Consider the following 27,893-nt stretch of genomic DNA (forward strand, 5'->3'; position numbering starts at 1 on the left):
CCTACTGAACATGGCCAATGTAATATGTAAATATATCTTCAATTCAATTTATCTACTCACAATTCATAACAAATGCTCAAAATGTCCTTTACCTGCTTCAATGCACGCATGGACACGTCAGATCATGGACTGTCGCACTCTTTCAAAGATCCCATGACAGTTGCAAATGGTTTCGCAGGCATCTACGATGCGTTGGTGAAGTGTCTCTTCATTTGCAATTTCAGTTGCATGAACTAGGGCTTTTAAATGTCTCTATAGATAAAAATATAATGGATTTAGATCAGGCCATAGTACTGAATTGAATGTAATCTTTCGATTATAACTCATAAATCAGGCATTTTCGGACATATATTTATATGATATTTTTTTCTTGTTTTTGTATGGAGAATTCATCCCCAAAGTTTGTTGAAGTATTTCTGAAACACCCTTCCAACCACTTGGTATAACCAAGTTCTCTTAAAAAAAAAAAAAATTAAAAATCGAATTGTCTTTTATCTAAAAAAAATCCTTTTAATATTTTTTAGAAAATAAGATTACAATACTTGAAAAATTAAAGCTTGAAAAACTTGCTCGCTAATCGATTCATTTTAAAGTACTCGAATTACAATGGTTCGACGGGTTTAGAAATGCGAGATTACTAACGATAAGATAATAGCTGTACGAGTCATTGGCCACATGTGAGAATGAAACAATAACAAAGATACTTCGTTCTTAATTCCATTGCGTCTCTGGTGTTTAATTGTGCGTAATTAATAGTAAGTTTCCTTTTTTTACACGCCTTGTTTCTTTTTCTTTTTTAAAACGAGTAATATTATAGTATTCTTTCGACATCCTTAATGTGCGCTTATGTCCCCTCTTTTGAGACGTGTTTTTCTTTCTCAGAACGACGCCGATACGCGATCAAATGAAAGAATTTAAGACAGAAAAATCTCTCAACTCATTTAGCGACCCTGGACATCCGGCACGGGCTAAATCGACGTAAGATAAGATGGTCGCTCGCCGCCCAGGACATTTGTTTCACGAATGTCTGGCATTCCTACTTTTTCATGCTCGGCAAGTGCATACCCATCGTCAGAGGTGACGGCGTATATCAGGAAGCCATGGACTTCTGCATCGAAAGGTTGGCCTGTGGCGAGTGGGTGCACGTCTTTCCCGAAGGAAAAGTCAATATGCTTAAGGAAGAGATGAGGTTCGTACTCAAGTTACTTTCGTAATCTTTTGCTTTGGAATCTGAGAGCGCAAACCTGTGTAACGCTACTACAAATTAATGCTATCGTATTATACTATGAAAAAAAACAAAAATGTTTATAAGTTGCAATTTATATTTTTGAAACGTTTATCGTTCACTATTTGAGATAAAAATCGATTCGAAATAAACCTAATGTGTAATGATTCGATTATTAAAATATTAAAAATTTAGATATATATTGGCTTATTCTTGAAAAATATCTTTAATTGCAAATATTACTTCTTAAAGTTCTATATATATATATATAAGAAGATCATGGATGAGCATATCATTACTGCATTCAACGAGAATTAAATCGATGATATTGTTTAGGTTGAAATGGGGCGTGGGTAGATTAATATTAGAATCGCCTGTCACACCTATCGTAATTCCTATTTGCCATCTCGGTATGGATGAAGTACTTCCCAACGAGCCGCCGTATATGTTTAGAACGGGAAAAAAAGTTATCATGAATTACGGTGAGCCCATAGACTTTAGTGGAATGCTGGCAGATTTGCGGGCGTCAAAAGTGAACGAGATGGAAGCACGGAAAGCGATAACTGATCGCATTCAAGAAGAACTTTCAAGGTAGCGCTGTAATGTTTAAATCTTCACATTTCGCGAGCATTATTGAATAAAGAAGGAACAATGACAAAGAAAGCAAAAAGATATTTAAACATTTTCAGATTGAAGGCAGTAACAGAAAAACTTCACACAAAATTATGACGAAGATGATTTTTTTTCCGTCATCCTACTGTCTAGCCTTATTTGCCAAAAATATAAAGAGAGATGATTGATTGAGTGATCAAAAGTGTGATTTGTATGCACAATCTGTATGAAATCAGTTTCCTTTTTAAAAGCATTATATTCATATTGTAAGTAGTATTTTTCTGACAATATTGATTATCGGTTAATGTAAGTATCAATTGTATAACAAGTCATTCTGCGACGTTTTTATCGTCTTTAATTATTCCTCCCGTAACTCTCCGAAAGCCCTGAGACACATATAGAAAATGTATTCAAAGTTGTGTATTTGCTTCCAATATTATACATCTGATAAATATGGGATTAACTAACCTTTAATAGAAATTTGTAAAATTCAGTTTCTCTTTATTAATTAGATTTATATTAATAAGAGTGAATCTCTCTCTCTCTCTCTCTCTCTCTCCCTCTCTCATTTATAATTTTTATTGGTTTCACTGATAAAATGTTTAATTTTAAGATCACACATGATAGATAATTGAACATAAAAATTGTATTAATGGGAAACTGACTGCAACTTGTCAAAAGTTTATAATTAAGAAAATGTGCGCAAACTTTGATACATGCTGCATATTCCTTTGGAGAGTTACATATATATTTCTCGAATACTTTATCGTCTTTTATAATAATTTATATATACAGAGGGCGCTAAACTTCAAACATAACCGAATATCTCGATAATTAAATAAAATATCGAGGTCCGGTTTTAGGTTGTATTATTTTGAGATGAACAAATTTTGATAAAAAGAATTTGATTTTCGATGGACACGTCAAAAACGGACCTCGATATTTTATTTAGTTATCGAGATATTCGGCCTGTTACGTTTGAAATTTAGCACCTTGTATATACATATATATATATATATAAATTATTATAAAATTATATATACAGGATGTCCCATAATAACCGTATCACCTCTCGTGTGCAGGTAGAGCAGGTGAAATCGAGGAGAAAAGTCCTTTACCATTTTTTTTATAACGCTTAATAAAGGAGTTATTATTGATTAAGTCTGTCCAATCAGCGCCGACATTTAGCCGCGCGCTTGGTAGTGTACATAAGCGCTCCGTCGCTACGGCGACGCACACTACCAGGCGAGCGGCTCACCGACGTGCGAGCGGCTCACCGACGTGCGTCCGGCTAAAAGTCGGCGCTGATGGGCCAGACTTTACTCAATAATAATTCCTTTATTAGGCGTTATAGAAAAAAAATGGTATAGGACTTTTCTCCTCGATTTCACCTGCTCTACCTGCACACGAGAGGTGATACGGGTATTATGGGACACCCTATAATTATGTATATACAGGGTGTCCGACAAGTAAGTGATCAACCGAAAGATGGAGATAGACTGGGTCAAACCGAGTCGAAAAGTTTTGAAACATTTTTTTCATAACGCTTAATAAAGGAGTTATTATTGATAGCGTTTTCGAATGTAGCAGGTTTAATCGCTCTGACTCGCGATTAATGACGTCATTGCATCGTCTCTGCCAATAAAAGGCTTGAATTCATAGTAAAATATAGTAATTATAATATAGTAATATAGTAATTAATTGATTCGGATTGGATTAACCCGTTCATTCGAAAACGTTATGTGTAAAGTCTGGCCAATCAGCGCCGACCTTTAGCCGGGCGCACATCGGTGAGCCGCGCGCCTGGTAGTGTACGTGAGCACTCCGCTGCTAGGGCGGTGTACACCAGGCGTGTAGCTCACTGACGTGCGTCCGACTAAAAGTCAACGCTGATTGGCCAAACTTTATTCAATAATAACTCTTTTTTTATTAAGCGTTATAGAGAAAATGGTACAGGACTTTTCTTTTCAGTTTGAAGGTCATTTATTTGTTGGATATCTTGTATATGTTTAATATATCTATAAATATATTACGTATATATTTATATATATATACTTATACATATAAAATATATGTACATAGTACGAATAATCATAATACTATCACGATTTTACGATAATTATCAATAAAAGTTTTAATAGTACAAGCGGAGATTACATAATGTAACCGGGATTTAATAACAACTACAAAAACTGTGCCAGTACCTCATTCCTCATTCTATTTTCAAAGACGGTTTAAGGTATCACTATTAGTGCGAAATATAACGCACATCTGGCCATTATTGATTATATGCTTCTCGCTGTCGTTACAAGCGCCGAGCGCCGTGCCAATTAACCGATTTGTATTTGTTTTATTAGAAACGCGTAATAAGCATGCTTGCGTTTGCAGTCAAGATAAACGAGCATTACAACTAATACACGGCGTGTCTCGTATATTAGAAGAGACCTTTGTTATGATAAATTTGCATAAAACATGACTATATAAATGCAATATGGACGGGAAATGATTTTATACTACGTCGTTTAATAACTCGTGAAAAAGACAACATATTTGTTCACTAATGATGTACGATCTTTTTTTTTCTTTTTTTGGATATTTATTGTGATATATTTAAGTCGTTACAACAGCTCTGTTATCATGACAATCGCATATCTATATACGTTCCCGTGTGTGTGTATATATATACACAATGTAGAATACACATACTTTTATACTATACACACGGACTGCTATCAAAATTTTGAGATTATTTAAACATGATAAATTTATATATATATATATATATATGTATTGTTGAATATATATATATTACCAAGTATTAAAATACCCGCTCTTTCGTCTGAAATAAAATTGTCTTGATTGTTTTATTATTTGACTCGACATTTCTTTTATTTTAATAAACTTAAAACTTTGTTCCCTTCCCTAGGATACGTAAGGTTTCTATATAGGTTTCTACAATTTTTCTGTATGCTATGTACATTACTGTTTACAAACGTGTAAGGCATATGATAATTCTGTAAAGAGGAGTCTAAAGTAACGCTTAAAAGTCATGCCTTTTATAAGGAACTCTTAAAGAGCTTTCGTTATTCATTAGTTTTGTAGATTTGTTTAGTTCTATATATGCATAAACGAAATTTATTATCATAAAAGAATGTTCTTTCTTTTTTGTCTATTGTCCATCGTCTTAATATCTGTTTTTGAAAGAATATACAATCAAATGACAGACAGAGATAACAGACTTTGGTAATGTCACAATGTCTTGTGTAATAAATATTTTGTTGAATATAAAATTTTGTAGAATTATAAAAGAATTTATCCTTTTATACTCTTGAGTATATAAGCAACCTTTCGGAAGCAGATATAATATATCTTGAAGAGCAATAAATATTCCATTATATGTTCTTGTTATTATAATCATCTGTACCAGAGATCATATTTGATGAATCATAATTACACAATTGTCATATACATCTAAAACAGTGATAAGTGTATTAAAAGATATGGTTATATATATATTACAATTTTTTGTTATATCCAGACAAATGGATTTATATGAGACACATACTTGTTCGCAACATACAGAAATAGATTACATTCTATGATCTACTGTTGATATCGCATTATTCATCAATACGAAGATCATATATCCCTTGGCACGTTTTTAATTCGTAAAACTAGACGTTCCAGCTTCACGAGCGATACAAAAGCGGCGTATGATCCTCGCATTTTACCGTGCAAACACAAACGAGAAGTATGTGTATATATGTATTTATATTATATCTATATATATTATAAACTCTCTTTGAATAGTTAAAACAGTAGATGAGTATAACCAGAGAAAATTTACTTAATATATGTACGTACTATCACCCCATTGTATCACTGCCTTTTTTTGTTTGTATTCAAACAAATTTGATATATACATTCCAAAAAGAAAAAGACGAATTATGAGTAATAACAAAACATAAATCGATCGCGAAACTTGGCCCATAATGATAAATAAGATCTATTACAAAGTTCTATGGTATTATTAATTGATATATAAATGGGGGGAGGGGGGGAGAGAGAGAGTGAGATATGTTGGACTATATAGAAAATGTAATCTCTCATGTGGCCATATTCTTGATTCAAGTGCAACCCGATAACATTATCAATCAAAATAATTTTTAAAATGTTTTAAATTGCTCCCAGCATAATTACTATATATTCTGTGCTAACTAGATAATATATAATTATATGCACCTGTTATTATATTCTATTAATATTTCTAACAAGCTTAAATAGCTTTTAATGTATACATATTTGGGAAGAATACGATATAAGATTTGTAAAGATGGCAATTTTTCGAAGCATTCGTTATTTTGATTAATTGTTCTGTATATGTTTAGGCTCGTTCTTGGACGGCAAGTCTATAGACGAAGCAAGCGTTGCATTAGATCTTATAAAAACATAGAGTAGGCCAAACGGGACTAATATCGATTATATATCATAAATTTAATACATATTGTACTTTTAATATAACTGCTTTAAGCTAGAATCTTGTTATGTAGCAAGAGCACATCACTAAAATAAGATCAAAATTCAAAAATTTATAAAATGCAAGTATCGCGATCGAAATGAAACAATTTCCAATTTTATTAGTAGTCACGAGGAGCATGACACAGCTATATCGTCCAGACAATCTTTGAATTCAACATAATAATCTACAGGTACATCGTCTGTTCTAATCAAGCACAATTAAAGTTCTTTGTCCAACATTACATGGCAGTCACACTAGATTTGAAATAAATCTGCTGTGGCTTTTCTCTCTTTGTCTATCTAATCCTATAATCTATTTACCTTCCGTCTATTTATCTAACGATGACCATTTGCGATTCTTCGCAGCCTATTCTTATCGAAATTGCAAATACTACCAAGTAAAGCAGCACGGTTGTTTGACGATTTTGGTACACTATTTGATACACCGCTAGACGCTTCAGACGGCGGCGGCAACGAAGGTGGTGGCGGAACGCTTTTGCCAGGAACTGCATCCCCTTGTGGAATATCTACAGAACCTTGAGTGGAAAAAGATGAAAAACGACATAGTAGACTTCATAACATAATACATACATTTTGCTCTAGGGAATTCAAGAAAGATTTGTCTAATTCATTTCTTTAAGAAAATGGGAGTACACATCTAACCATATATGACAATTATACATTACAGGCAACATTGAAAAATCTGAAAATAACACACCAGATAAGCTTGTAAGAGTAATTCTCAAATTACAAGAATACATCTTACAGAGAAAACCGGCAAAGCAACAATGAGGAAAAATTCTATGAAACAAAGATGAGAGAATAATTATGAAAAGTTGTTAGACATTAAGGAGACCTGAATGCTCGAATGACCTACGTGAAAGGAATGACCTCAGTACGCGCCATCAACTTTTGTGCCCAGCTAATCAAAAGATGTAGAAACATAAATGTCAATTAGCATCAATGACAATAGCAATGAGGAGCGTTATGACTTACGAAGCGATGGAGGAGTCAACGTTCCAACGCTGGTAGCCGTGGATGTACTTGTCGGACTGTCTGAGCGTTCTGGACTCTTACCATTTATTTGCTTTGTCCCATTTGTACCCAGTTGCGATGCAGAGCGTTGTTCCTGCGCCAATTTCTGTTCTTTCTTCTGCAATATGTAATAATCGAAATGATATCCTATCTCGATCGCTACTTTTTATTCTATAAACTCTTTCCTCTACTTTGTTATATACTCACCAATTTATGCTTTCGTTTTTTCATCTCTTCTTCAGAACTCATCATTTCTTGAACTTTGACAAGTCTTTTCTGGTGCCGGACGACTTTCTGTTCATCGCGCAATCGTTGTTCAGCTTTATTTACAGCTTCTTGCAAAGCTTCCTTCAAATGGTTACTCAATTTGAAATATGGCTTCTCTACAGTTCCAAGGGCCAACGCGGCGCGTCTTGCCGATTCGAAAAATGGATGTTCCAACAATCGAGACACTGTCGGCAAATCTTGTTTTAAAGCTTCCGGCGATAATATAACCTCCAGCAAATTTTTCAAGTTTGCTTCACAATGTGGTAGTTCAGAACATGTTGCTTCCAAAAGTGGTCGCCCAAATGCCATTTCATACAAAACATGTCCAAATGAGTATACATCAACTTGAGCCTGTTAAGAAAAATATATCAAAACATGTAAATTTTTTATAAATGTAGAAAAATATTTATTCAGAGAATAAAACTCAGGATGATAATAATATTGCATGGAAAATCCAAAATATAGAAAAACATTTTTTTTTATCCGTATCTTTTTGAAATAAATGAGTTTAAAAGTTAAAAAATTATATCTTTATTTTTTTCAGCTTAGTTATACCATCAGTTACAAAATGTCAAGACATTTATATCACTGTATATTACCGTGGCATGTAATTTACGCCTTTGCACTACATAAGGCCGGTAAAATGCTGGTAACCCTAAAAGACCATTTTCTATATCTAATAATTTAGCGCATCTCGGGGTTAAAAGGACATTGCCGGTATGTAAATGTCCATAAGGTAATCCTTTCTCATGAAGATATCCTAGGGCTTCCAATATCTACAAATCAACAATATTATTGTTATGTAAAGAATAATCTTTTGAAATGTCACACTATAATGTGATTCTTATATAAAAATTTTTAACCTGATAACCATACATCGCGACTTCTTGAGTTGTCAATGATTTTATTTGTTTTGGGTTTCCATACTTCTTTATAAATGGCTGCTTAGGCTTAGTGATACACAGAACATCACGTAATGTGCCCATTGGATAGAAATTTCTTATCATTAGTGCCCCGTTGTCTGTAACATGCTGATGTACTATTGGTTCGATGTAAATGTGCCGTAGAGAGCCTAGAGTCTTGAAAACTCCTTGTATATCTTTATCTTGCAAATGTTTGTCAGGGCCAAACTCGACCCAAGCTAATAAGAGTTCTTGTTTTGGATTCTGACGATTTTTCACTGTATAATAATGTTTTCTCAATCGCCAACCCATATCAGGGATGGGTTTGCATACTTCGAAATTGGCGTCACTCCTTAATGCTAATGACACTTGCTGTAGCGCGATCTCTGTAAAACAGATGAATAATTTTCATATTTCGCACACAAACATGCATTTTGTATAATATCTAGAATCAGATATATATACAGCCTTATAATATCCAAAAAAAGTTTACATTATAATATAATCTTTAAGAGAGATAATAATTATTATTTCTAATGTAATGTTTAAGATATCTTATGTTTATAATATGATGTCTTAGTGGAAAATAAGCTTACCATGTAATGGTGCTGTATAATTCTCAGGGTCTAAAAACTTTTTCATGGGAAGTGAAGATGCCAGTATAGGATTCATTAGTACTATGTTTAGATAATTCTAAAAAAAAAGATATCTTTTATTTATTACACGAATACTATATGTAAACAAGCATATTATATTATAATGATGAACCTGCAGTGCTATTTGTCTCTGAGCTATAAAGTCTGGCTCCATATTACCAATAATTCTTTTTGGTGGTAGTGGCAGATCAAAGCCAGATATGGATAAAGTCGCATTGAGCTGTACAAAGTCATTGTAACGTCTGCTCACTCTCCAAGATCTTTCAGGTAGCGGACCTCTCTGTGTTTTGATTACGTATTCCTGAATATACATATATATACCAGAGTTTTCAGTATATATCTCAACAAGTAAGTAATAAATATGGCTGTATACAAAAACAAAGTTATAAAATATACAATTTCAGCAGACAAAGTATTCCAATTTGATTTTTGATTTGTATACACAAAACGTATACAGATGTGATAACAAAAATTCTTATATCCGTACAACTTTGATTAAACAAATGAAAATAATTATAGGATGAAAGAGAGAGGGGGGGGGGAGAGAGAGAGAGAGAGAGAGGAAACGAGATACCGTATGCCCGTCGATGGTCCTTGCATTTTCGATGACACTGGTCAACTGCTCCGTATCATCTAACAACACTTTATTCGTGTATCTCTTCTCGAATAAAGCCATTGATCGTTAGTCTGACGCGAGGCAGGGCCCGTACGGGTCCAATTGCGTTTGTCTCTCGCACAGTTTCCGCGCGTCGCCATACATGACGCGCTTCTGCATCATTGCAACATTGGTGAATGCACGGCGGCACTTATCGCGATATATTTTTCAATGTCAGACACACGATACACTCGAAGGGGGAGAAAGGATTATACGATAACTCGCTGACGCGTATAATCAAATTCTATATACACGGCGAATCTTGACAACACTCGGAGATCAGGTTGTCACTGCGTGACGTCACGCCGGCGCAGATAGGTAGATTCCTAGAAAAAAGTTGTATACCACAGTAAAAATCCCTCTGTTCTTTTACCTTTTCATTTTGGATTTCCTTCTATTTTGTCACCCTACAAAGTGAAATTCAATACAAAAAATTTACATACCCGCCATCCTTTGTTCGAAAGAACGACATGGTAAACATGACAATCAGGTTTGTTATTATTTTATTTGCGGGAGCTTTTTGACGAAATCTACTTGGCATTTCAACCAAGTCTGTTTGTTTTACTTACACTTTTTACATTCAAATTCTGCACTTAATCTTTTTTTCTCTCCATCTCTAACGCTCAAACATGCATTTGTCAAAATGCACATGCACAAAAAAATCATCAACCAATCGTTCATCTAGTAGCAATATGGCATCTCATACATTAGACACTTGATTAATTAATTTCTTTATGCATATGCATTATAAATCTGTGCAAATTTGTCTGGATAGGCTCTTAATGCTTCAAATTTGCATTTGAAAGATTTCTCGATTCTAATTGGTTATTTCCAATTTCTATCTAGTCCTTTCCTTCGTATAAAGGCCCGTCTACAATGGCAGTAACAAGGCTGTAGGAGTAGGAGAGTATACTGTTTTTAGTGATGTTTAGACGGGGAGTAACGAAATGGGCAATTCCCATTTGCTCTTAAAAGTATACTCTCCTACTCCTACAGCCTTGTTACTGCCATTGTAGAATGCCCTTAAGGCCATCACACACAAAATTCCGTAAGGACGTAAGACGTAAGTGTAAAGGGCATTCTACAATGGCAGTAACAAGGCTGTAGGAGTAGGAAGGGCATTCTACAATGGCAGTAACAAGGCTGTAGGAGTAGGAAGGGCATTCTACAATGGCAGTAACAAGGCTGTAGGAGTAGGAAGGGCATTCTACAATGGCAGTAACAAGGCTGTAGGAGTAGGAAGGGCATTCTACAATGGCAGTAACAAGGCTGTAGGAGTAGGAAGGGCATTCTACAATGGCAGTAACAAGGCTGTAGGAGTAGGAGAGTATACTGTTTTTAGTGATGTTTAGACGGGGAGTAACGAAATGGGCAATTCCCATTTGCCATTGTAGAATGCCCTTCCTACTCCTACAGCCTTGTTACTGCCATTGTAGAATGCCCTTAAGGCCCGTCTGCAATGGCAGTAACAAGGCTGTAGGAGTAGAAGAGTATACTGTTTTTAGTGATGTTTAGACGGGGAATAACGAAATGGGCAATTCCCATTTGCTCTTAAAAGTATACTCTCCTACTCCTACAGCCTTGTTACTGCCATTGTAGAATGCCCTTAAGAGTGCATTCGAAAATACAACCCGTGGGTAAAGTAGCGTTTAATCGACCAATCAGGATAAAGAAATGTTTGTTTCTTTTGTGCTGATTGGTCAATTGAAGCCTTATAAGCAGTGCATAGCAAGCTAGGGAATAACATGTGACCAATCTCCTCTCTTTTCCGGAAATAATGGATATAAAACGGAACTCGAATGCTACACGTCGTCCATCCTCCATAGTCCGTTTATTCGTTGCTTGCTATATATCCTTATATATATATATACATATTTATATACACAACAAGTGACTCTTTCAGCTTACGGCGGCAAGATAAAAACAAAGATAGAAAAAGGTTAAAGAGGCACGAGAGTCACGCAAGGTGTTTAATTACTTTGAGTACGTATTATAATTGGGAATTGTATCGAGAAATGGAGAATAGCGGTGAAAGCGGAGACGACGGTGGTCCTTTAGGATCGACGGCGTTCCTGGGAGGAGGTAACGTCGCGACGTCTTACATTGGCGTACAATCGGATATGGAAGGTAAGTTAGCGTTCTTCCCGCGATAGTATCTGGCAAATTGTGAGGTATACAATGATCAATCTTGATTTATATATCGTCGAATATTATTTTAATTCTTGATCTCATTTATTTTTAACCTATACGTTGCGTCTCTATACATTAATTCCTCCTTCAAGGATACGTAGTTTCTCAGATTACACAAGATGTATTTGTATTTTATTTAATTATTTTATTTAATTTTTTTTATTTAATCATTTTTTTTTTTTAGTTAATATTTTATTTAATCTATTTTTTTATTATATTTTCTATTTTATTTTATTATATTCTAATCCCACACAATCAGATACGTTAGTTGTGTTTTATATCTTTATCTCTCTTTGTTTATCGAAATTTTGCAATTTAAGCAATTTCTATGACAAGACCAACCGTTTTGAATAGATAAGCTGTATTGAACTTTTTTACTAATTGCCTATATTTAAATTATTATTATATTAATATTATTATTGAATTATTATTATATTATTATTATTGCATCACTTGCTATAGAGAAATGTGAAGGTAGAAATGTATTAATCATATGTAATTTATTAAAAGATTGATATTCATGTAATATATTTACACATATATAGATACTCCTCTGTAAATCATTGCAAATCAAATTAGAAATTAAACTCTTTGGATTGTAAGACAATGTATAAATCTTAACAAATGCTTTTAAACAGATGACCCTGAGAACACAGATGATTCCAATCATGGTGCTGATCCTTTGCAAAGCCCTGGAGTTTCCACTGGTGGAGGACCACTTCGCGAACAGGATCGCTTCTTGCCAATAGCAAATGTTGCCAAAATCATGAAAAGAGCCATTCCAGAGGCTGGAAAAATAGCTAAGGATGCGCGTGAATGTGTTCAAGAGTGTGTGTCAGAGTTCATCTCATTTATCACGTCAGAAGCGAGTGACAGGTGTCACATGGAGAAACGTAAAACTATAAATGGTGAAGACATTCTGTTTGCCATGACTAATCTCGGTTTTGATAATTATGTCGAGCCTTTGAAAATGTATCTGCAAAAGTATCGTGAGGCAACAAAAGGTGATAATCCTCCCAATACTGGAGCTACAACCGGCAATGGAAAGACAGAGCCGCAAGGCATGTATGAAGATCAATTATTTGCCATTACTGCGACAGCATCAAGCGTAACCACCGCTGATACCTCTGTCATATATAGTTACTCGTCCAATGAGCAGATGCAGTTTCAACTTTCCTGATCATTGGGAATTAAAGTGATATCGATATAATGTATTTGTTCTAAGACACACTGTGAGTTGTGAAACAGATCATAAGGACGATTGCGCACAGATTACAATTTCGTGGAAAAGAGAAACGTTTTTTTCCTAGCGATATGTGGGCAGCAAAATATATTAAGTTTTAACGTTAAGTATGATTATTTTAAGATTCGGTCGAGAAGTATCGCAAGTTCAGGTAACTTTACATACCTTTGTAAAGAAGCAACTTGTAAATGTGTGAGCGTAAATAAACCAGGAGACTGAAGAAAGATACCTAGTCGACGGTGATGGTTTCTTTACTTTCTCGATAATACGACAAGGATAGAAAAACGTAGCCGATTCCTTTATTTATCTATTGTTTAAGATCTAAAGACGCATGTTTAGACTACTTTTTAGGCTGCGAGAATTTGCGATTCAAGCCGCAACGGAAACTAGAGTCGAGTAAGTGGGCAAGAACCGGCAGTAAATCGGCGTATATAGTATATAGAATTCATTCGTAAAAAACGTTCGGGGCGCGCGTTACGTTGTCCTTTCACTCCGGTAATTGGGCAGGTGAGAGCAGGAGCTCGTGTCCCTTCGTCGCTGGTGACACGGAGCGGCTGGTAGGCGCGATCGGTCGTTCCTGCTGCGTCGGCGGCAACAACGAAGCGGTCGATAACGTTCCCGGTCGCATGTCTGCTTTCCTCGCCTTCTCCTTCTTATGCGAGGCGACGTGACAGAACTGCCAGCGGCACTGGCCGCAGCGACATAGGCAGAGGCACAGCAGCACGCGAAACAGGCAGCACAGCAATCCGGCGCACAAGAGCGACGGACCGACGAGTCTCAGCTGCGGGCTTAGGAAACCCTTCTCACCGATGCCGACGAACGAGATAACTAAACCGAGCGCAGTGGTCCCTAAACCCACGTAGAGCACGGTGTTGACCGCCGCGCTGACCTCTCCCCTCTGCCGTATGGCATTACTGCTGTCATCTTCCTCGTCGTCGCTGCTCCCGTAGCAATAACTGGCGTCTCTTATCTAAAGCATACGATTCCGCGTGTGTTAAATTCAATTTTTTATTTTAGCAGATGCGTACTGTATTTCGATAGCATATGTATTGATTTTTGTCGCAACATTCCAAAATCTTACATCTTGAAGAATTTTTTAGTTTAAAAAAAATTGCCTTATAATTTATAACTATGCAATAATTAAACGTGATAGAATTTTATGTTTTAATTTAGATAATGAAAATAATTTTCTCTCTTCTCTCTATCTAGAATTGGACACACAATTATATACTCCAACTAGAAAGATTCGACCAAAGAAACTACAAGCTGCATAATCTAGAAACAATTGAAGAAATTACCCTGTTTCTTTTCATCCATCGCCGATGTGCTTCGCACTGCTTTGTCCTGTAGCCAGGTGACGTAGGAGATAAAGGAAGGGGCGAAGGTCTGTTGCATCCCTGCCATGCTGCTTTACCGCCAGGTCCTTGACCGCCGCACTGAAATATGTAATTCTCAGACATATCGTTACGAACCGATTGTTAAGACCAATGTAAATGATGATAATTTTGTTGATGGTTAATGTGATTAGTCAACGAAATCGAGTTGCTATGTCTAGTTTATTTTCAATTTATTACTTATTATTACTTATATAATTAATTTTAAGTAGCACAGTAAAATTCTTTCTAAAAAAAGTTGTGTATTTGATATTCTAGATTCGACAATCGACAGTTAAGATCCTTTATTTTCTTTATAATTTCTTTGAAAATCGACATGTGTCTTGATGTGTGTTATATGAATGAACGAAGTATTAAATTATTTCAGTCAGAAATGATAGCAGAACAGTGGGATTAAATGTTCTAAGAGCGATTGATAATGCAAATTCGTCAGATTTGCGTCGAGGTCGCTCGATCGATTTCGCCGTTGATTGGCACAAAGAAATATTGATCGATGAAATATGCACATATGCGATTAATAAAATTCGTAGAATTCGTAGCGATAGATTCTAATCTATAATGAGCTCGATTGTAGATGCTGATCCACGGAAGGATTGCGTGACTATTAATTTACAACACGCTCACGCGGAGGGATCAAGATCGCTTTTCGACGCGGCCGTGACTCTTGATACTTACCCCATACGCGTAAGATCGTGGGGGATATTGTGGTAGCGGCGGAATGAGTCTGGTGGCGAAGTTAGAAGGTAATTCTCTAAAATTCACCACCTTACCACCCCGTAATCGCTGTTTCTCTCGCTGTGTTCGTCTAATCAATAGAGCAGCCTGCATTCCGCTTATTCATTTGTACCGATCGTTGAAATTTTTTCATCCCCCTCAATGATTGCCGGTTTTCTTTCTCTCTCTTTTTACCCTTGATAAAGGATAAAGAGAAACTACTTTTTCGGAGTCCACCTCAGAGATTATCCATCATGGATCCCGGACAGTACCGAATGTAACGAAATACATCTAACGTCGTCGGCATCGATCGATGCTCATGCTCGCCCAAGATGATAATCGCGGGGGGCATGTTTCACGCTATACTGAAATTACATTGCGGAGCTTTTAGCCGACCTAGGATCCTGGAGAGATATTTGGGCTTGCAGAATCTGTCATGCCTTTCTTACACCGTTCGACAGATTTACTCGCGTGTTATACACCACCAGACAGCCGATCTATTTGCTATATACGTTGCACGAAGTGCCGGCAAGAGAGATGTGTGGTGCAATCAGAAGGAGTGTATACGCTTCGAGTGAGGGGTGAATCGCGCTAAAGCGATAGAGTGAGTTTATAATCTTCGTTAATCTAATTCGTCAATGCGATCGTGCACTTGGCAGAGATAACGGCTGCCTGTTGTGTAATCGAATTTTCAGTGTATATCCAAATATATAAAACTGAAGCAAAGGGAAGATTAAAATTGACTTTTCTTTCTATTGAAATTTTTGATGATAAAAAAGATACTTAAAAATATAAATCTTTTATTGTGCCGATTTTTTAATAATTGATATAATGTATGCTTTGCAGACTTGACAAAAACAATAAAACAATGGAATTTGACAAAGTAATATAAAAAACTTTGAGGTTCGGCGACTGTACACGGTAAAAGCAATTAAAGCAAATAACGTAAGCGTTTAAGAAGATTGTAAAGACTTTTAAAGTATATCACAAGTATATAATTTTTTATATTTGCTGGACCTGACAACTCATCAGCGTTATAAATTCAACAGTTTTCTCTACCTAATGCGCGCACTGCGTGGCGTATTTATTTCATTTTGCGTGATTCCTAGGCGCGTGTATAGATACGCGTGGAACTATATGTAAGATATGAAAGGTGATAAAGAATCGGGCGATAGAGAGCGACTAAGAGAAACAGCGTGAGCTGGCCGGAAGAGGCTGACATTATGAGGAGAGAGTGCTCAACGATGTACCCACCTGTAGCTCCGAAGTAGGAGGTGATACTCGGAGATCGAGGACCGAGGACGGCGGGAAGGGAAACTTGCTGGACTTGTTGTTGGCTGGATAGGTGGTGGCGGACGTTGAAGATTCGAGGGAAAGCGGAGGCGGCGAGATCGGGAACTGGATCGGCGAGACCGGCGCGACCTGCTCCTGATGGGACTTGTGGTGATCGATGGCGTGACGGCGTCGATCATCGATGCCCGGATGAAACGCGGCGGACGACGAAGATGTTGACGTCAGCGTTTGCTGTTGCGCTCGTGGGGCTTGCTGACGGGTGGCGGCGAGCTTGGTCGGAGGATGGTGATGATGGTGGTGGTGGTGATGATGATGATGGTACGGGTGGTGGTGCTGGTGCTGGTGCTGATGTTGATGGTGCTGATAATGCTGCTGCTGCTGATGATGACGCGAGCCAGGGTGTACGCTCTTCAGTCTTGGCGGAATGACATGGACCGGCGTTTGTTTGTTAAGCTGCAGCCGCTTCTGCTTCCTCCGGTTGGCGATGCTGGCACCACCTGCCGCGGCATACATCGCTTCACGAGTTGCCCACTCGCTTTTTCTCTTCCCGTCTCAAAGCAGCTCTGGGACGTCCCCGTTCCTGTTACGAGTTACATTCGCATGGTCGCATGATGCGCCGATGATGGGTCCGTGTCATGTCAGGCATGCCACACACCCCTTATACTGTCCCAGAAGAATTTCTCTTTGCCGCCTTCTTTTTCTTTTCTTTTTTTCCTCTCTCTCTCCCTCTCTTTTTCTCTAACTCTTTCCTTTGCCTCTCTGGAAAGGCAAGAAACGTGACGGAGCTCCGCCCGTTCTGGCGCCCGTCGTTACGGTCTACGTCTCTAAATCGCTATGCGGCAAGCACATTGAAAGCGATTCATTTTACGTTGAATAGAATCGCCGCTAATCAGCGAACGCGTAACGCATTATTTTCTCGGCGATTCGTCATAGACATAGGTTGTCACGTTTGTCTTCAATATGCATAGCTGGTTCCGAGATACGATAGTTTTCAAAGATCCGACTCACATAAATAATATATGAAATCTATTATTTTTTCAGATATACTTTATTGCGCTTTCTACATTTAAAGCGCAATAAGCATATATTTAAATATTAAAGAAAAAGAAAAGAGATAAATTGTAAAAGAGAAAATATGTGCTTGAAAAGCGTTATTACCTCTTGAATAGGAATATTAACATGAGTAAAATTTAAACATTATATGTTACAGATATTGCAATAATTTTCAATCACTGTTTATCATGCAAATTTTGAATATTCTCTGGGGATAGATTTTAATGCCATTTAAATCGATCTTAAAATGATTAAAAACCTTTAATCTATAAAATTTTTGTTATATGAAACACTTTGGTTATGCGTCCGCTGGATATTAAAAAAGTAAATATATATAAATACTACAATGCATGTAGCAAGCAACTCCATGTTACCAGAGAAAACATACTTAGAGATGGAGGCTTTTAGCACAATATATATATATATATCACAATATATATATATATATATATATATATATATCGATAAAGTATGTTTTAATAGTAAACACAAAAAATAGCCGACAAGTTCGGAATAATCATTTTTCCTTAATATAATTTCTCTATATAGAATATGTATACGTCGGAATATGCTTGCTCTGGTTTTTTATTTGCTTTGAATTTCTTAAAGCAAAGCAAGGGAAGTTGCATTTAATTTGTATCTAATTACTACATTCTAGCATAAGAAAATTTTGTATGTATAATCACGTGTATGTGTGTATGTACAGAAAATGATTTTTAATGAAATTGTAAACTTCTTTTAATGTTGCATAAATTAATGGTATCCCTTAATATAATTAAATTTAACAAAACAATTATAAATATTTCTTTTAAAACTTTTCATAAAATTGATTTGAAATTGATTTGATATTTTAAAATTTTTGATTTGAACATAGCGTAATAAGATTCACTGCAGTGTCACATTATCATTGTAGAGTATCATATTATCGTGAAAGAAAGCGATCTTGAGATAACTTTGTGCATCAATAATATCATGTATGATTATTGATAAAATCTTATAACGTGAAGCAATTATAGATCTGCAGTATTTTTTTCAACGAAGATTGTGATAATTGTATTGTTACACATATGCATATCATTAATGTTTACAACACTTAAGAAAAAGCGGAAAGCAGTTTCTACTCGTGCATATTTATACATTTATATCAAAAGTACTCGGCTATACACCACAAACCTCCATTGCGAAAAAAAAAGGCAGTGAGAACAGAATCACAGTAAAATAAAGTTTTTGTAGCCCACATGCAAGTATATAAACTTTCTTCATGATTACTTCGATCTATAAATTATTTACATTATTTACATTGAAAGTCAGCTACTAGACGGGAATTGAAAGAGATTCGGAAATATTCAGAAAAAAAGACTATGACACGGCGATTTTAAAAATGTATGACGAGTATAGATGAGTTGAACGATAAGCTTAATCGTGTCTAAGCGAATAAACGACATGCATAGACGACGAATATGTGCGTGCACGAAGATATATAGACAGGTATTTATAACGCGATAGTCTGCGCTGCGGACATTCGCGGGACCAAGAAAATCCATGATAAATACAACACGCAAGAGATACCAGAAGAAGAGTGACCTACTCTGATACGTCATCTACTCGTGATAGAAAAGAAGTTACAAAGGCTGACTGGTGGTCCTCGAGAATGTCATATATAATTTTTTTCTTTTTCGCATCGTTCTCTCATGACAGAGGTGAAAATTTCTTTTCTTTTGCTTTTACAAGGGTGGAGAAGGGACAACGAAAACGAAACAACGACGAGACAATAAAAAGGCTTGAGTGTATATCTTTTCTCTCTTTTTAAATTCGCTAGCGACCGCTGCAGCAGCGGACGGCGGCTTCAACGGCGGCAGCAACAGCAATATATAGCAAACAAAAAAAAGAAACAGGCATCAAGCCAGCCAACAACACCAAAAACGACTGCGCGTACCGACAATTCGTAAAAAAGAGAGATGTACCGCCACTGTGTGTTCAACCCCCTTTTTTCTCTCTTCCTCTTTCCTCCTGTCTCTCTCTCTCTCTCGCTCTCTCTCTTTTTCCCTTGTCCCCTCGATTCGTTCACAATAAACAGTGGTACATCGACATTTTGTCGCCCCGTGTTGCTCGATTTCCTCTTTTTTATGCTGCTCTCTGTTTTATCTGTGTCACTCTCACGACGGACGATACAGAACGGCGATTCATCGAATGGCGCGTCTCACTCGATCGCCAAGGAGGCGCATGAAGTTTCTATCGCCCTCCTCGCGTATGTAGACGCACCCGTCACCCCCGAACGAGCGTGCGACCACCGACTGACGGCCGCTGAGCTAGTCGTAGGCAGCCGCTCCGCACGCGCGTCTCTACTCGCCCTGTCTCTTTTTCACCCTTTTCCTCCGTCTCCTTCTGTTTCACCCTTCCTATTATCAGTAGCAGCGCGCGCACCCCTACGCGCAGGGCCGAGTCTAGGAATCGAGATGTGAACATAATAGCAGCTGACCCGTCACTTTCACCGCACTCGTAAAGGTATCGTATATGTATTCGCCAAAATGTGTCGCATCAACAAAAAAGAGATGCGATATTTGTGGACAGCGTAAAAAAAAAGAAATATTATATATCATAATAGTATTATATATATAAAAAAATTATCATAATAGTATTATATATATAAAAAAATAACTATTTATATATTGTCAAAAAAATATATTATATTATATTAAAATAATAATTAGTTACCTCTTCCTTGTCATTGTTTAAAATGTGTACTTATACTTATATAATATGAGACACATTTATAACAACTTGTGTAATAATTAACTTCATTTTTTCACACAATTCCATCCAGATAATACAAATATTTAAAAAATGTCATAAATGCATTTTTTAAAAATTGTAAATGGCTTCTTTCAAAAATATCGTATGCTTTGAAATTTGCATTGTATTTCTATTATCATATTTTCTTTCAAGATTTTGTTGTTTTTTATTTGAACCTGTTGTGAAAAAGCTTGTTTATTATATTGTATTAGCAGATATACACTAGCTATACATATGTATATATTATATACCGATTTTTTAATATAATTTATCAGATTATTATTGGTTTTCGCTAATTCTGGTAGCCAAGTACTTACGGCGAATTTAGGATTGATGGAAACCGCCGCTTGGGAAACGAGGTGGGGGAGAAGGGTTCGGATTGTTTAGGCAGAGTCCTTTTAAATGTAGGAGGGGTGAGCTTTGTTGAACAGCGCAGCGCGCGTGTGCGGAAACGCCAAAGTCGAATTCTAGGGCAATCTGCTTTCGCGCCCATCCGCTACCCCGACTGTAACCGGGTTACCTCGCCTTCTCGATCTCACCCGGGTCGATATCCGCGTTAGCCCGTTGCCTTTGACCTTTCACCTTTATTACCTTAGCCTGATTTCACGTCGCAGGTAACGACCTGTCTCATCACGACTCTGTAATTCATTGGACGAATTCCAAGAATTTTCGCTTGGATTATTATACATGTCACATGAATAAAAAAATTGTTATAAACGTCATACAAATATATGCATAATATATAAAAAAATATATACATATATAAATATATATTATAATATAAAAAATATAATATTTTTGTTTTATATAAAAAAATTATTCTTTATTTTTTTTTTGTTAGAGAATTAAATTTCGTTTTATTATTAATTTTGATTGAATTGTTGTTATATATTATAACAAAATATACGTAAAAAATATATTTCTCTGTATTTATATTCACACATATTTTCTGTGCAACATCTTATAATGTCAAACTGTCATAAGTAATTTTGAGTCATATGAGAAAAGCACGAATATTCACACGAAATTATTTAGATAAAAAATAGCTATAAATGCATCTAACCTTACCTGATTCAAGTGTACATAACGACATAAATAATTCAGAGGGCGTTATATATGCTTATGGCGGATTTACACTGCAATCTTTGACTGCAACCGACTTTTCTAGATAGATGCGATATCCAATAAGAGACTTTGTGTCCTAGGAACTGTAATAGTAATATATTTCTTCCTATAAAACATAGTTTGCTATTGGATATCGGCAGTTTGTATTCACGAAAAAAATATCGATACTAACTTGTGCGATATTTGATATTGGTCTAAAGTCTAAAATGATTATTTACATTAGCGGAGTCAAGCGGAGTTTTCTTTTAGCGGTATTTGGAAATTGATTTATACAGAACAACGGCTGTTGTAAAGAATATTCTTAAATAAATATAAAAACGAAGCTATATCGATAATTCACGTTGTACAATTGATTTCAATTTATCGAAGAAAGTGTCAAGCAATTTGTGTAAATATGCCGTAGATCACGAAACTTATCGTGTGTATGTAAACGTGCATATAAGGAAACAATTTGCAATATAAATAATTAATAGATATGTGGTATTTTGTATGATGTAATAAAATAAAACGATGAATCCGATGAAAAGTAACGGTGAAAGTGGTAATGGACTGGAGGATCTTGGTATACCTGGGCCAGTGTTTTTAAGAGATGCTTTAACAAGTTGTACAGATCCTCTGAAAGCCATCGAGGAATTTCAAGTAAGTAGTCAAAAATTTTGTAATCTAGTATAATATATAATACGTTAAATTAATTATTGTCTTAAATGTATTAATTATCTTAAAAATATGCATATTTCGCACACAGTGGTAATAGCTATCATATTTCAGCTAGAAAATGGCATATTATTACCATCGTTGAGACCTATGTTACCTCTGCTTGATTTACATGGAGTTAGAAGATTAGATTTTCATGCTTCTGTTCTTGAAGAGTTACGGGAAAAACTGATTAAACAAATTAATGAAATTGGTATGGAAAGAGCCGATAAAAGTTCCTCTGATAGAAGATTGAAGGAATTACTATCTAAAAGTTTTCCTGCTGTGAGAGTCACTGGTTTGCGACCTGTTGTTATGTGTATCTTAAGAAATACTCCGCATATTGAAGAGAAATATTTGCGAGTATTAGTTGGGGAGAAGGAACTGTATAATGATGCCGATACAGAAGTAAAACGCCAAATATGGAAAGATAATCAAAGTCTTTTTGGAGATGAAGTTTCTCCATTATTTAGTCGTTATATTATTGAAAAAGAACAGATTTTATTTGATCATCGTAACTTGAACAGTCTATTTTTTACACCATCTCCCAAGGTATATAGATCATAATTAATTATAAATTTGTGAGCCATACATTTATCGACTATTTCTCTTGTTTTGTATAGGTGAGGAGGCAGGGAGAAGTTGTACAAAAGTTAGCCCACATGATTGGGCATAGTGTAAAATTATATGACATGGTATTGCAATTTTTGAGGACTTTGTTTCTACGTACTAAAAACATTCATTATTGTACTCTAAGAGCGGAACTACTCATGGCATTACATGATTTAGAGGTAAATATATCTAGTATATATTATTGTTAATTAGTTCTTCATATCTTATTATTAGTAAATTCTAATGATATATATATAACAAACCATTGTGTTACTTTAATTTTGTTGAATACAATATTTGTTACTAGGTGCAAGATATTATTTCTGTAGATCCTTGTCACAAGTTTACTTGGTGTCTGGATGCGTGCATTAGAGAAAAGAATGTGGATGTTAAAAGATCTCGTGAGTTGCAAGGCTTCCTAGATAGTATTAAGGTAAAAAATTAAAATATAAACTTGTGTTTTAATATTATTTGTTAGATTAGAAAAATGATATGATGTATAATTGTTTATAGAGAGGACAGGAGCAGGTGTTGGGGGATCTAAGTATGACTTTGTGTGATCCCTATGCGGTAAATTTTCTTGCTAGCAGTGCAATCAAAATAGCTCTTCATTTGATAAATAGCGAGGCGTTACCTAGAGAAAATGCAGTGCTAGTATTATTATTGAGAATGCTTGCACTAGGATTGTCCGCTTGGCAGATGATCGATTCGCAAGATTTTAAGGAGCCAAAATTGGACATTCAAGTTGTTACAAAGTTTCTGCCAGCACTTATGTCACTTATGGTAATTTTATGAAATAATTAATTAAAAAACTTCTGTAAAAAATTAGAGTTTATAACTTTTATATGGGATATATATGTACAAATATATGTACAAATAATATAATTAATTTTTAGGTTGATGATCAAATAAGACAATTGAATTGTAAACTTCCACCTGATGAAAGAGAAAGTGCTATCGCTATTATCGAGCATTCTGGGCCACCTCCTGATGCATGCCAAGCATATGCTCAGTTGTCTGGAGTAGCAGCAGTTCTATCAATGTACTATGCATTACATGTTGGAGGGGGTGGTGGAGTTGGAAGAGGTAGAGGAGATGCTAGAGGTTTAATGAGAGTGTTAGCAACACTTCCAAACTGTCAAGCACAACGAGCTTTTGAAGATCCATTTTTGCACACATTGGTAACATATTTTAACTATATACCTATATTTTATATGCAATTATTATGGAAAGAAAGGATTTCTCACACAGTTTGTCACTGTTATTTGAAATGCTGAAATTCATTTGCAAACTGTTATACTAACAATTTGTTACATTAACATTTGTTATACTAACAAATTAATTTTTAATTACAGGTTTCATTATTAATACTAAATATGGCCGATGAATTCTCAAATGAGTCCTTCTGTACAGTAATTTTCGATGAATTTTTCCTGGCTGGTTTAGGTAGAGATAATGTTACACGGCACCTGTTGAAATTACTTTGGTATATACATCCTAAATTGCCATCTGCACGCTTACATTCATTATTGAAAGCCTTGCAACCAACGAGTCAGGTAATATATTTTGGAATATTTAAAAATAGTTTATGTTAATTGTTATATGTGCATTCATATATTATGTAGTAAAAAATCTTGTATATTGTTAATTAAAAATCTTAAATTTTTGTAGCATAATGAAGCAGTCCACAATCTTTATGAATCTTTACGTGATAAAGTTGGTAGTCATTCTACAGAAGATCAATTAGCATCAACAGCTCAAATAGACACATTAGGTCTTGATTGTTCTTCCCCTGCTCTTACTGGATTACCAACACCAACATCGAGTATATGTTCACTTTAGGAATATGTCTATAATTCATCTATATATATATATAGATATATATATTCTCTTTAATCTATATATATAATATATCTCTATATATATATATATAATCTATATATATATATAGATATATATATTCTCTTTAATCTTTTATTGTAAATACATCTACCAAATTATGGAAAAATTTTTTAATGGTTATTTTGTAATAATGGAACATACTATATTATTAAAGTGATTCTAACATTATAATAGGCAATATATTATTATATACAATAACTAATTGAACTTTTTGAAATGTATTTTATATCAGATTAAAAATGTAAGGAGATAGATAATAAAGTTAAAAAATTATAAAACTAATTTATATAAAGTTATTTTATACAAGGTTTTCAATTAACATTGTTTATTATCTTATTTAGATGTATTTACAGTATTTGTTATTTCCATTATGAGTCTGTCCAAATAGTTGGAATCCAATTTATACGTCATAAGAATCATTGATGTATACATTGAGGCTTGTTTAGATTGGAGCAATGATTGTAATTGTACGTCAATTAAACTTAATCTGAAATTATATGCATTTTCAAAATTTTGCCTTTATATAAGTTAAACTTTGTAATTATACTCTTACATTTTAATCATGATAAGCCCCACAAGTGTCCATTCAGCACTTTTAAAAACAATGTTTGCAGCAGATAAATTAAAAGTGCTAATCAACATTTTGATTAATGAGTATCTCTCATGATCATAAGTACATTGTGCCATTGAAGAAGTATCCACATTGGTCGTTAAAGTACGCATTAAATCTGGTAATCTGTAATCGACAAATACACAAGTGATTCATTTGCTAAGTAACAATGATTAAAGCACAGATATTAAGCTTTTTTTAGCATGCGACAATTTCTAATTGTATCGAAATAGAGACTATTACATTTTATTAAGTTTGTCCAAGAAAATTCGGCGGCGAAGTGCATTGGGAGTGTGAGCATCCGTTAATGGTAATACAGAATCGTCATCGTCTTTACTATTTGACTCCTTGTCATTATCTTCAGGCGATGTTATTGTCAGTCGTCCCTCATAAAATGCACGCACCTATGCACATATTACAACCGATTATTTTTGATATATCCTGTTTGATTAAAATTGAGAAAATTGATTGTACCTTCAAATCGATTTTCTTTCCCTCCTCTTGAAGTACAGAGAAGTGAGGCAAAGGTTTGAGCACGTTTCTCTCTAAGTTGACACGCTCTTCTTTTTCATCTTCTAGCTGCAATTTATTTAATTTTTTGCACAGTTGTTGGTATCTATCATGGTGCATAAGACTTTCTAATAACTGGCGTTTCTCATCCATCTCACCCATTAAAAGGGAAAGTGTATTTTCTGTAACCCATTCTTTAACACTTTGTTCAACATGTATTATAAGTTTGTGATAAATATTAGCTTGTATTTTTGCATTGTAAGATTCCTTTTGTTTATATTTCTTATTTTTATTAATTCTATTTGCATCTCTCTTTTTCCTATGTTCATTGCAAGATTTAGAAGAAATTGTAATATTATTGTTACATATTTCATCCAATTGGGGCTGTGCCATTTTTCTATCATCATTCTCACTATTATTTGTTTCATCTAATTGAGGCTGTAATTTTTCATTATTTTCATTACTCATTTTACTTGATTGTAATTGTAATTTATCATTTGTATTTTTTATGTCATTACTTATTTCATTCAAAGGTTGTAACATTTTATTACAATCGTTTTCGTTAATTATTTCGTCTAATTGAGATTGTAATGTTTTGCTATCATTGCTAGGGCATGAAACATGTACATTTTTGTTTTCTGCATCTCTGCGATTATATTCATGCAAGTGTAGATTACTTTCAGATTGCTCAGCAACTTTTATTTCTAAATTCTGCGAATCTAAATTTACTTTGAGGATATTGGTATAGTTGCTTTTACAATCTATAGATTCTTCAGAATGATTATGATCTTTCTTCTCTTGATTCATATATAGATTTAATGAATATTCAAACTTTTGTGAATTACTATTTATAGGAATCTCTTTTGTTTTTATATTATTATCATTAATTATATTGTTCGATAAATGAGAGCTACATATGTTTTTCTTCCCGGGGCTTGATGATATGTCTTCTATTGTTTGTTGGCCACTGCTATATTTTGTAGATTCTTTGTTGTCATCAGTATTGTCAGCATTTATATTTTGTGGCAGATTAATCTCACCAATATTTATTTCATCTCCGGGTATATATTGCTTAGGCTTAGGATTATTAGGCAATATTTGAAAAATTGGTATTTCATCTATTTCCCTCAACCATAGTGGACTCTCCAGCATTTGTTCGAGAAGATAATTGGCTGCCCCATAGCATGATAAACTACAAAAATTTTTCCGTCTGCTAATATCATATACCTTGTTTCTATGTGTCGATATATGATACTGTTGTCAGATAATGACAGTCAATGGTTTTGGACAAAGAACATATCCACACAATTTTATTATCGCTCTCTCTTCTATAACATCTTCCATATGACTTTTACTTATAAACCTTAACTGAAATTAAAAATAATAAAAATAAAAATATTATTGTTATTAAATATCCAAAATATCCACTTACATTTTCAAGCAGCCACTCAGAATTTACATTTGGTTCCAAGAGCTGCTCGACTATTGCAAGAGCTTTCGCATCACATTGTTTCTTTTTTATTATAGCTAGCTGTATCTGCGCCTTACTTGAACAAAAATTCAATCCAATTAAATAAAAAGACTTAAAATAAGAAATGTTTCGATACAAGAAAGATTTTTACCTCATCTTCTTAATTTTCTGTTTTTCTTTAGTCGCTGACATCGTTCCAACGTTACTCATAAAATAACCGCTTATTACACCGATTATAACACCACTTAGAAAGTTACAAATTAATTCTCGATTTATTTATTATTTTTTTTTTATAAGAGGGTATTTAACGTACTGTCAACCGAGTAGTTATTTTTCGGTAATTCTCGATTTATGATCAATTGAGGTTAATGTATTCTTTAAGGTCTTCTTCTTCTTTTATGGCTGGTTGAACAATACCAT

The 27,893-nt window shown here is 34.9% G+C and overlaps 6 protein-coding genes across 12 annotated transcripts in view; 3 read left to right on the forward strand and 3 right to left on the reverse strand.

Moving 5' to 3' along the window:
- Positions 1–2,352, forward strand: part of LOC115241506 (tafazzin homolog) — a 5,371-nt gene extending 3,019 nt beyond the window's left edge. The window contains exons 3-5 of the mRNA XM_029817269.1: positions 946–1,189; positions 1,562–1,816; positions 1,915–2,352. Coding sequence (XP_029673129.1) covers positions 946–1,189; positions 1,562–1,816; positions 1,915–1,954 — 539 coding nt within the window. The 3' untranslated portion in view covers positions 1,955–2,352. The remainder of the gene's footprint in view (positions 1–945; positions 1,190–1,561; positions 1,817–1,914) is intronic.
- A 2,058-nt stretch (positions 2,353–4,410) lies between these two features.
- LOC115241500 (PX domain-containing protein kinase-like protein) lies at positions 4,411–10,190 on the reverse strand. 3 transcript variants are annotated; one of them, XM_029817264.1, is made up of 9 exons: positions 9,790–10,186; positions 9,328–9,516; positions 9,156–9,252; positions 8,521–8,945; positions 8,257–8,433; positions 7,598–8,008; positions 7,352–7,508; positions 7,233–7,277; positions 4,411–6,891 (listed from the first exon to the last, which is right to left on the reverse strand). In XM_029817264.1, exons 1-8 carry the CDS (start codon positions 9,889–9,891, stop codon positions 7,261–7,263), a joined length of 1,575 nt encoding a protein of 524 aa, XP_029673124.1. In that variant the 5' UTR covers positions 9,892–10,186; the 3' UTR covers positions 4,411–6,891; positions 7,233–7,260. The 3 variants fall into 3 exon arrangements, with proteins under 3 accessions (XP_029673124.1, XP_029673122.1, XP_029673123.1); XM_029817262.1 differs by lacking the exon at positions 7,233–7,277 and having other exon boundaries at positions 9,790–10,190; XM_029817263.1 differs by lacking the exon at positions 7,233–7,277 and having other exon boundaries at positions 9,328–9,580; positions 9,790–10,184.
- Positions 10,191–11,701: 1,511 nt separating this feature from the next.
- On the forward strand, positions 11,702–14,893 carry LOC115241513 (nuclear transcription factor Y subunit B-4). 2 transcript variants are annotated; one of them, XM_029817280.1, is made up of 3 exons: positions 11,702–11,997; positions 12,699–13,121; positions 14,513–14,893. In XM_029817280.1, the coding sequence occupies exons 1-3, from the start codon at positions 11,886–11,888 to the stop codon at positions 14,575–14,577; spliced, it is 600 nt and encodes a 199-aa protein (XP_029673140.1). In that variant the 5' UTR covers positions 11,702–11,885; the 3' UTR covers positions 14,578–14,893. The 2 variants fall into 2 exon arrangements, with proteins under 2 accessions (XP_029673140.1, XP_029673139.1); XM_029817279.1 differs by lacking the exon at positions 14,513–14,893 and having other exon boundaries at positions 11,704–11,997; positions 12,699–13,527.
- LOC115241511 (voltage-dependent T-type calcium channel subunit alpha-1H-like) lies at positions 13,581–20,619 on the reverse strand. 3 transcript variants are annotated; one of them, XM_029817276.1, is made up of 4 exons: positions 20,473–20,619; positions 16,666–20,242; positions 14,602–14,739; positions 13,581–14,273 (listed from the first exon to the last, which is right to left on the reverse strand). In XM_029817276.1, exons 2-4 carry the CDS (start codon positions 17,215–17,217, stop codon positions 13,791–13,793), a joined length of 1,173 nt encoding a protein of 390 aa, XP_029673136.1. In that variant the 5' UTR covers positions 17,218–20,242; positions 20,473–20,619; the 3' UTR covers positions 13,581–13,790. The 3 variants fall into 3 exon arrangements, with proteins under 3 accessions (XP_029673136.1, XP_029673138.1, XP_029673137.1); XM_029817278.1 differs by lacking the exon at positions 20,473–20,619 and having other exon boundaries at positions 16,666–17,463; positions 19,722–20,339; XM_029817277.1 differs by lacking the exon at positions 20,473–20,619 and having other exon boundaries at positions 16,666–17,463; positions 19,694–20,339.
- A 1,238-nt stretch (positions 20,620–21,857) lies between these two features.
- LOC115241509 (negative elongation factor B-like) lies at positions 21,858–25,164 on the forward strand. The gene is made up of 8 exons (XM_029817273.1): positions 21,858–22,314; positions 22,444–22,920; positions 22,992–23,159; positions 23,288–23,413; positions 23,494–23,763; positions 23,877–24,161; positions 24,336–24,536; positions 24,652–25,164. Exons 1-8 carry the CDS (start codon positions 22,186–22,188, stop codon positions 24,820–24,822), a joined length of 1,827 nt encoding a protein of 608 aa, XP_029673133.1. The 5' UTR covers positions 21,858–22,185; the 3' UTR covers positions 24,823–25,164.
- Positions 25,165–25,169: 5 nt separating this feature from the next.
- On the reverse strand, positions 25,170–27,887 carry LOC115241510 (putative RNA polymerase II subunit B1 CTD phosphatase RPAP2). 2 transcript variants are annotated; one of them, XM_029817275.1, is made up of 6 exons: positions 27,625–27,887; positions 27,435–27,545; positions 25,967–27,370; positions 25,736–25,896; positions 25,436–25,618; positions 25,170–25,369 (listed from the first exon to the last, which is right to left on the reverse strand). In XM_029817275.1, the coding sequence occupies exons 3-6, from the start codon at positions 27,152–27,154 to the stop codon at positions 25,216–25,218; spliced, it is 1,686 nt and encodes a 561-aa protein (XP_029673135.1). In that variant the 5' UTR covers positions 27,155–27,370; positions 27,435–27,545; positions 27,625–27,887; the 3' UTR covers positions 25,170–25,215. The 2 variants fall into 2 exon arrangements, with proteins under 2 accessions (XP_029673135.1, XP_029673134.1); XM_029817274.1 differs by having other exon boundaries at positions 27,435–27,549.
- Between the last annotated feature and the right edge of the window lie 6 nt (positions 27,888–27,893).

Source organism: Formica exsecta, unplaced genomic scaffold (assembly GCF_003651465.1).
Source record: "Formica exsecta isolate Colony F162 unplaced genomic scaffold, ASM365146v1 scaffold50, whole genome shotgun sequence".
Classification (NCBI taxonomy): domain Eukaryota; kingdom Metazoa; phylum Arthropoda; class Insecta; order Hymenoptera; family Formicidae; genus Formica; species Formica exsecta.

What these genes read in the sequence shown, in the direction of transcription:
- LOC115241509 (XM_029817273.1), top strand. Translation starts at nt 22,186, where the DNA reads ATGAATCCGATGAAAAGTAACGGTGAAAGTGGTAATGGACTGGAGGAT. An exon ending in CAGCACTTATGTCACTTATG is followed by an intron (nt 23,764 to 23,876) that starts GTAATTTTATGA and finishes ATTAATTTTTAG; the next exon opens with GTTGATGATCAAATAAGACA. An exon ending in ATCCATTTTTGCACACATTG is followed by an intron (nt 24,162 to 24,335) that starts GTAACATATTTT and finishes TTTTAATTACAG; the next exon opens with GTTTCATTATTAATACTAAA.
- LOC115241513 (XM_029817279.1), top strand. Translation starts at nt 11,886, where the DNA reads ATGGAGAATAGCGGTGAAAGCGGAGACGACGGTGGTCCTTTAGGATCG. An exon ending in CGTACAATCGGATATGGAAG is followed by an intron (nt 11,998 to 12,698) that starts GTAAGTTAGCGT and finishes GCTTTTAAACAG; the next exon opens with ATGACCCTGAGAACACAGAT.
- LOC115241510 (XM_029817275.1), bottom strand. Translation starts at nt 27,154, where the DNA reads ATGCTGGAGAGTCCACTATGGTTGAGGGAAATAGATGAAATACCAATT. An exon ending in GAAAGAAAATCGATTTGAAG is followed by an intron (nt 25,897 to 25,966) that starts GTACAATCAATT and finishes ATATGTGCATAG; the next exon opens with GTGCGTGCATTTTATGAGGG. An exon ending in TTGGACAAACTTAATAAAAT is followed by an intron (nt 25,619 to 25,735) that starts GTAATAGTCTCT and finishes TGTCGATTACAG; the next exon opens with ATTACCAGATTTAATGCGTA.
- LOC115241511 (XM_029817276.1), bottom strand. Translation starts at nt 17,217, where the DNA reads ATGTATGCCGCGGCAGGTGGTGCCAGCATCGCCAACCGGAGGAAGCAG. An exon ending in CTCCTACTTCGGAGCTACAG is followed by an intron (nt 14,740 to 16,665) that starts GTGGGTACATCG and finishes TACATATTTCAG; the next exon opens with TGCGGCGGTCAAGGACCTGG. An exon ending in GATGGATGAAAAGAAACAGG is followed by an intron (nt 14,274 to 14,601) that starts GTAATTTCTTCA and finishes CGTATGCTTTAG; the next exon opens with ATAAGAGACGCCAGTTATTG.
- LOC115241500 (XM_029817262.1), bottom strand. Translation starts at nt 9,891, where the DNA reads ATGGCTTTATTCGAGAAGAGATACACGAATAAAGTGTTGTTAGATGAT. An exon ending in GGACCATCGACGGGCATACG is followed by an intron (nt 9,517 to 9,789) that starts GTATCTCGTTTC and finishes ATGTATATTCAG; the next exon opens with GAATACGTAATCAAAACACA. An exon ending in GTTGACTCCTCCATCGCTTC is followed by an intron (nt 6,892 to 7,351) that starts GTAAGTCATAAC and finishes TTTCCACTCAAG; the next exon opens with GTTCTGTAGATATTCCACAA.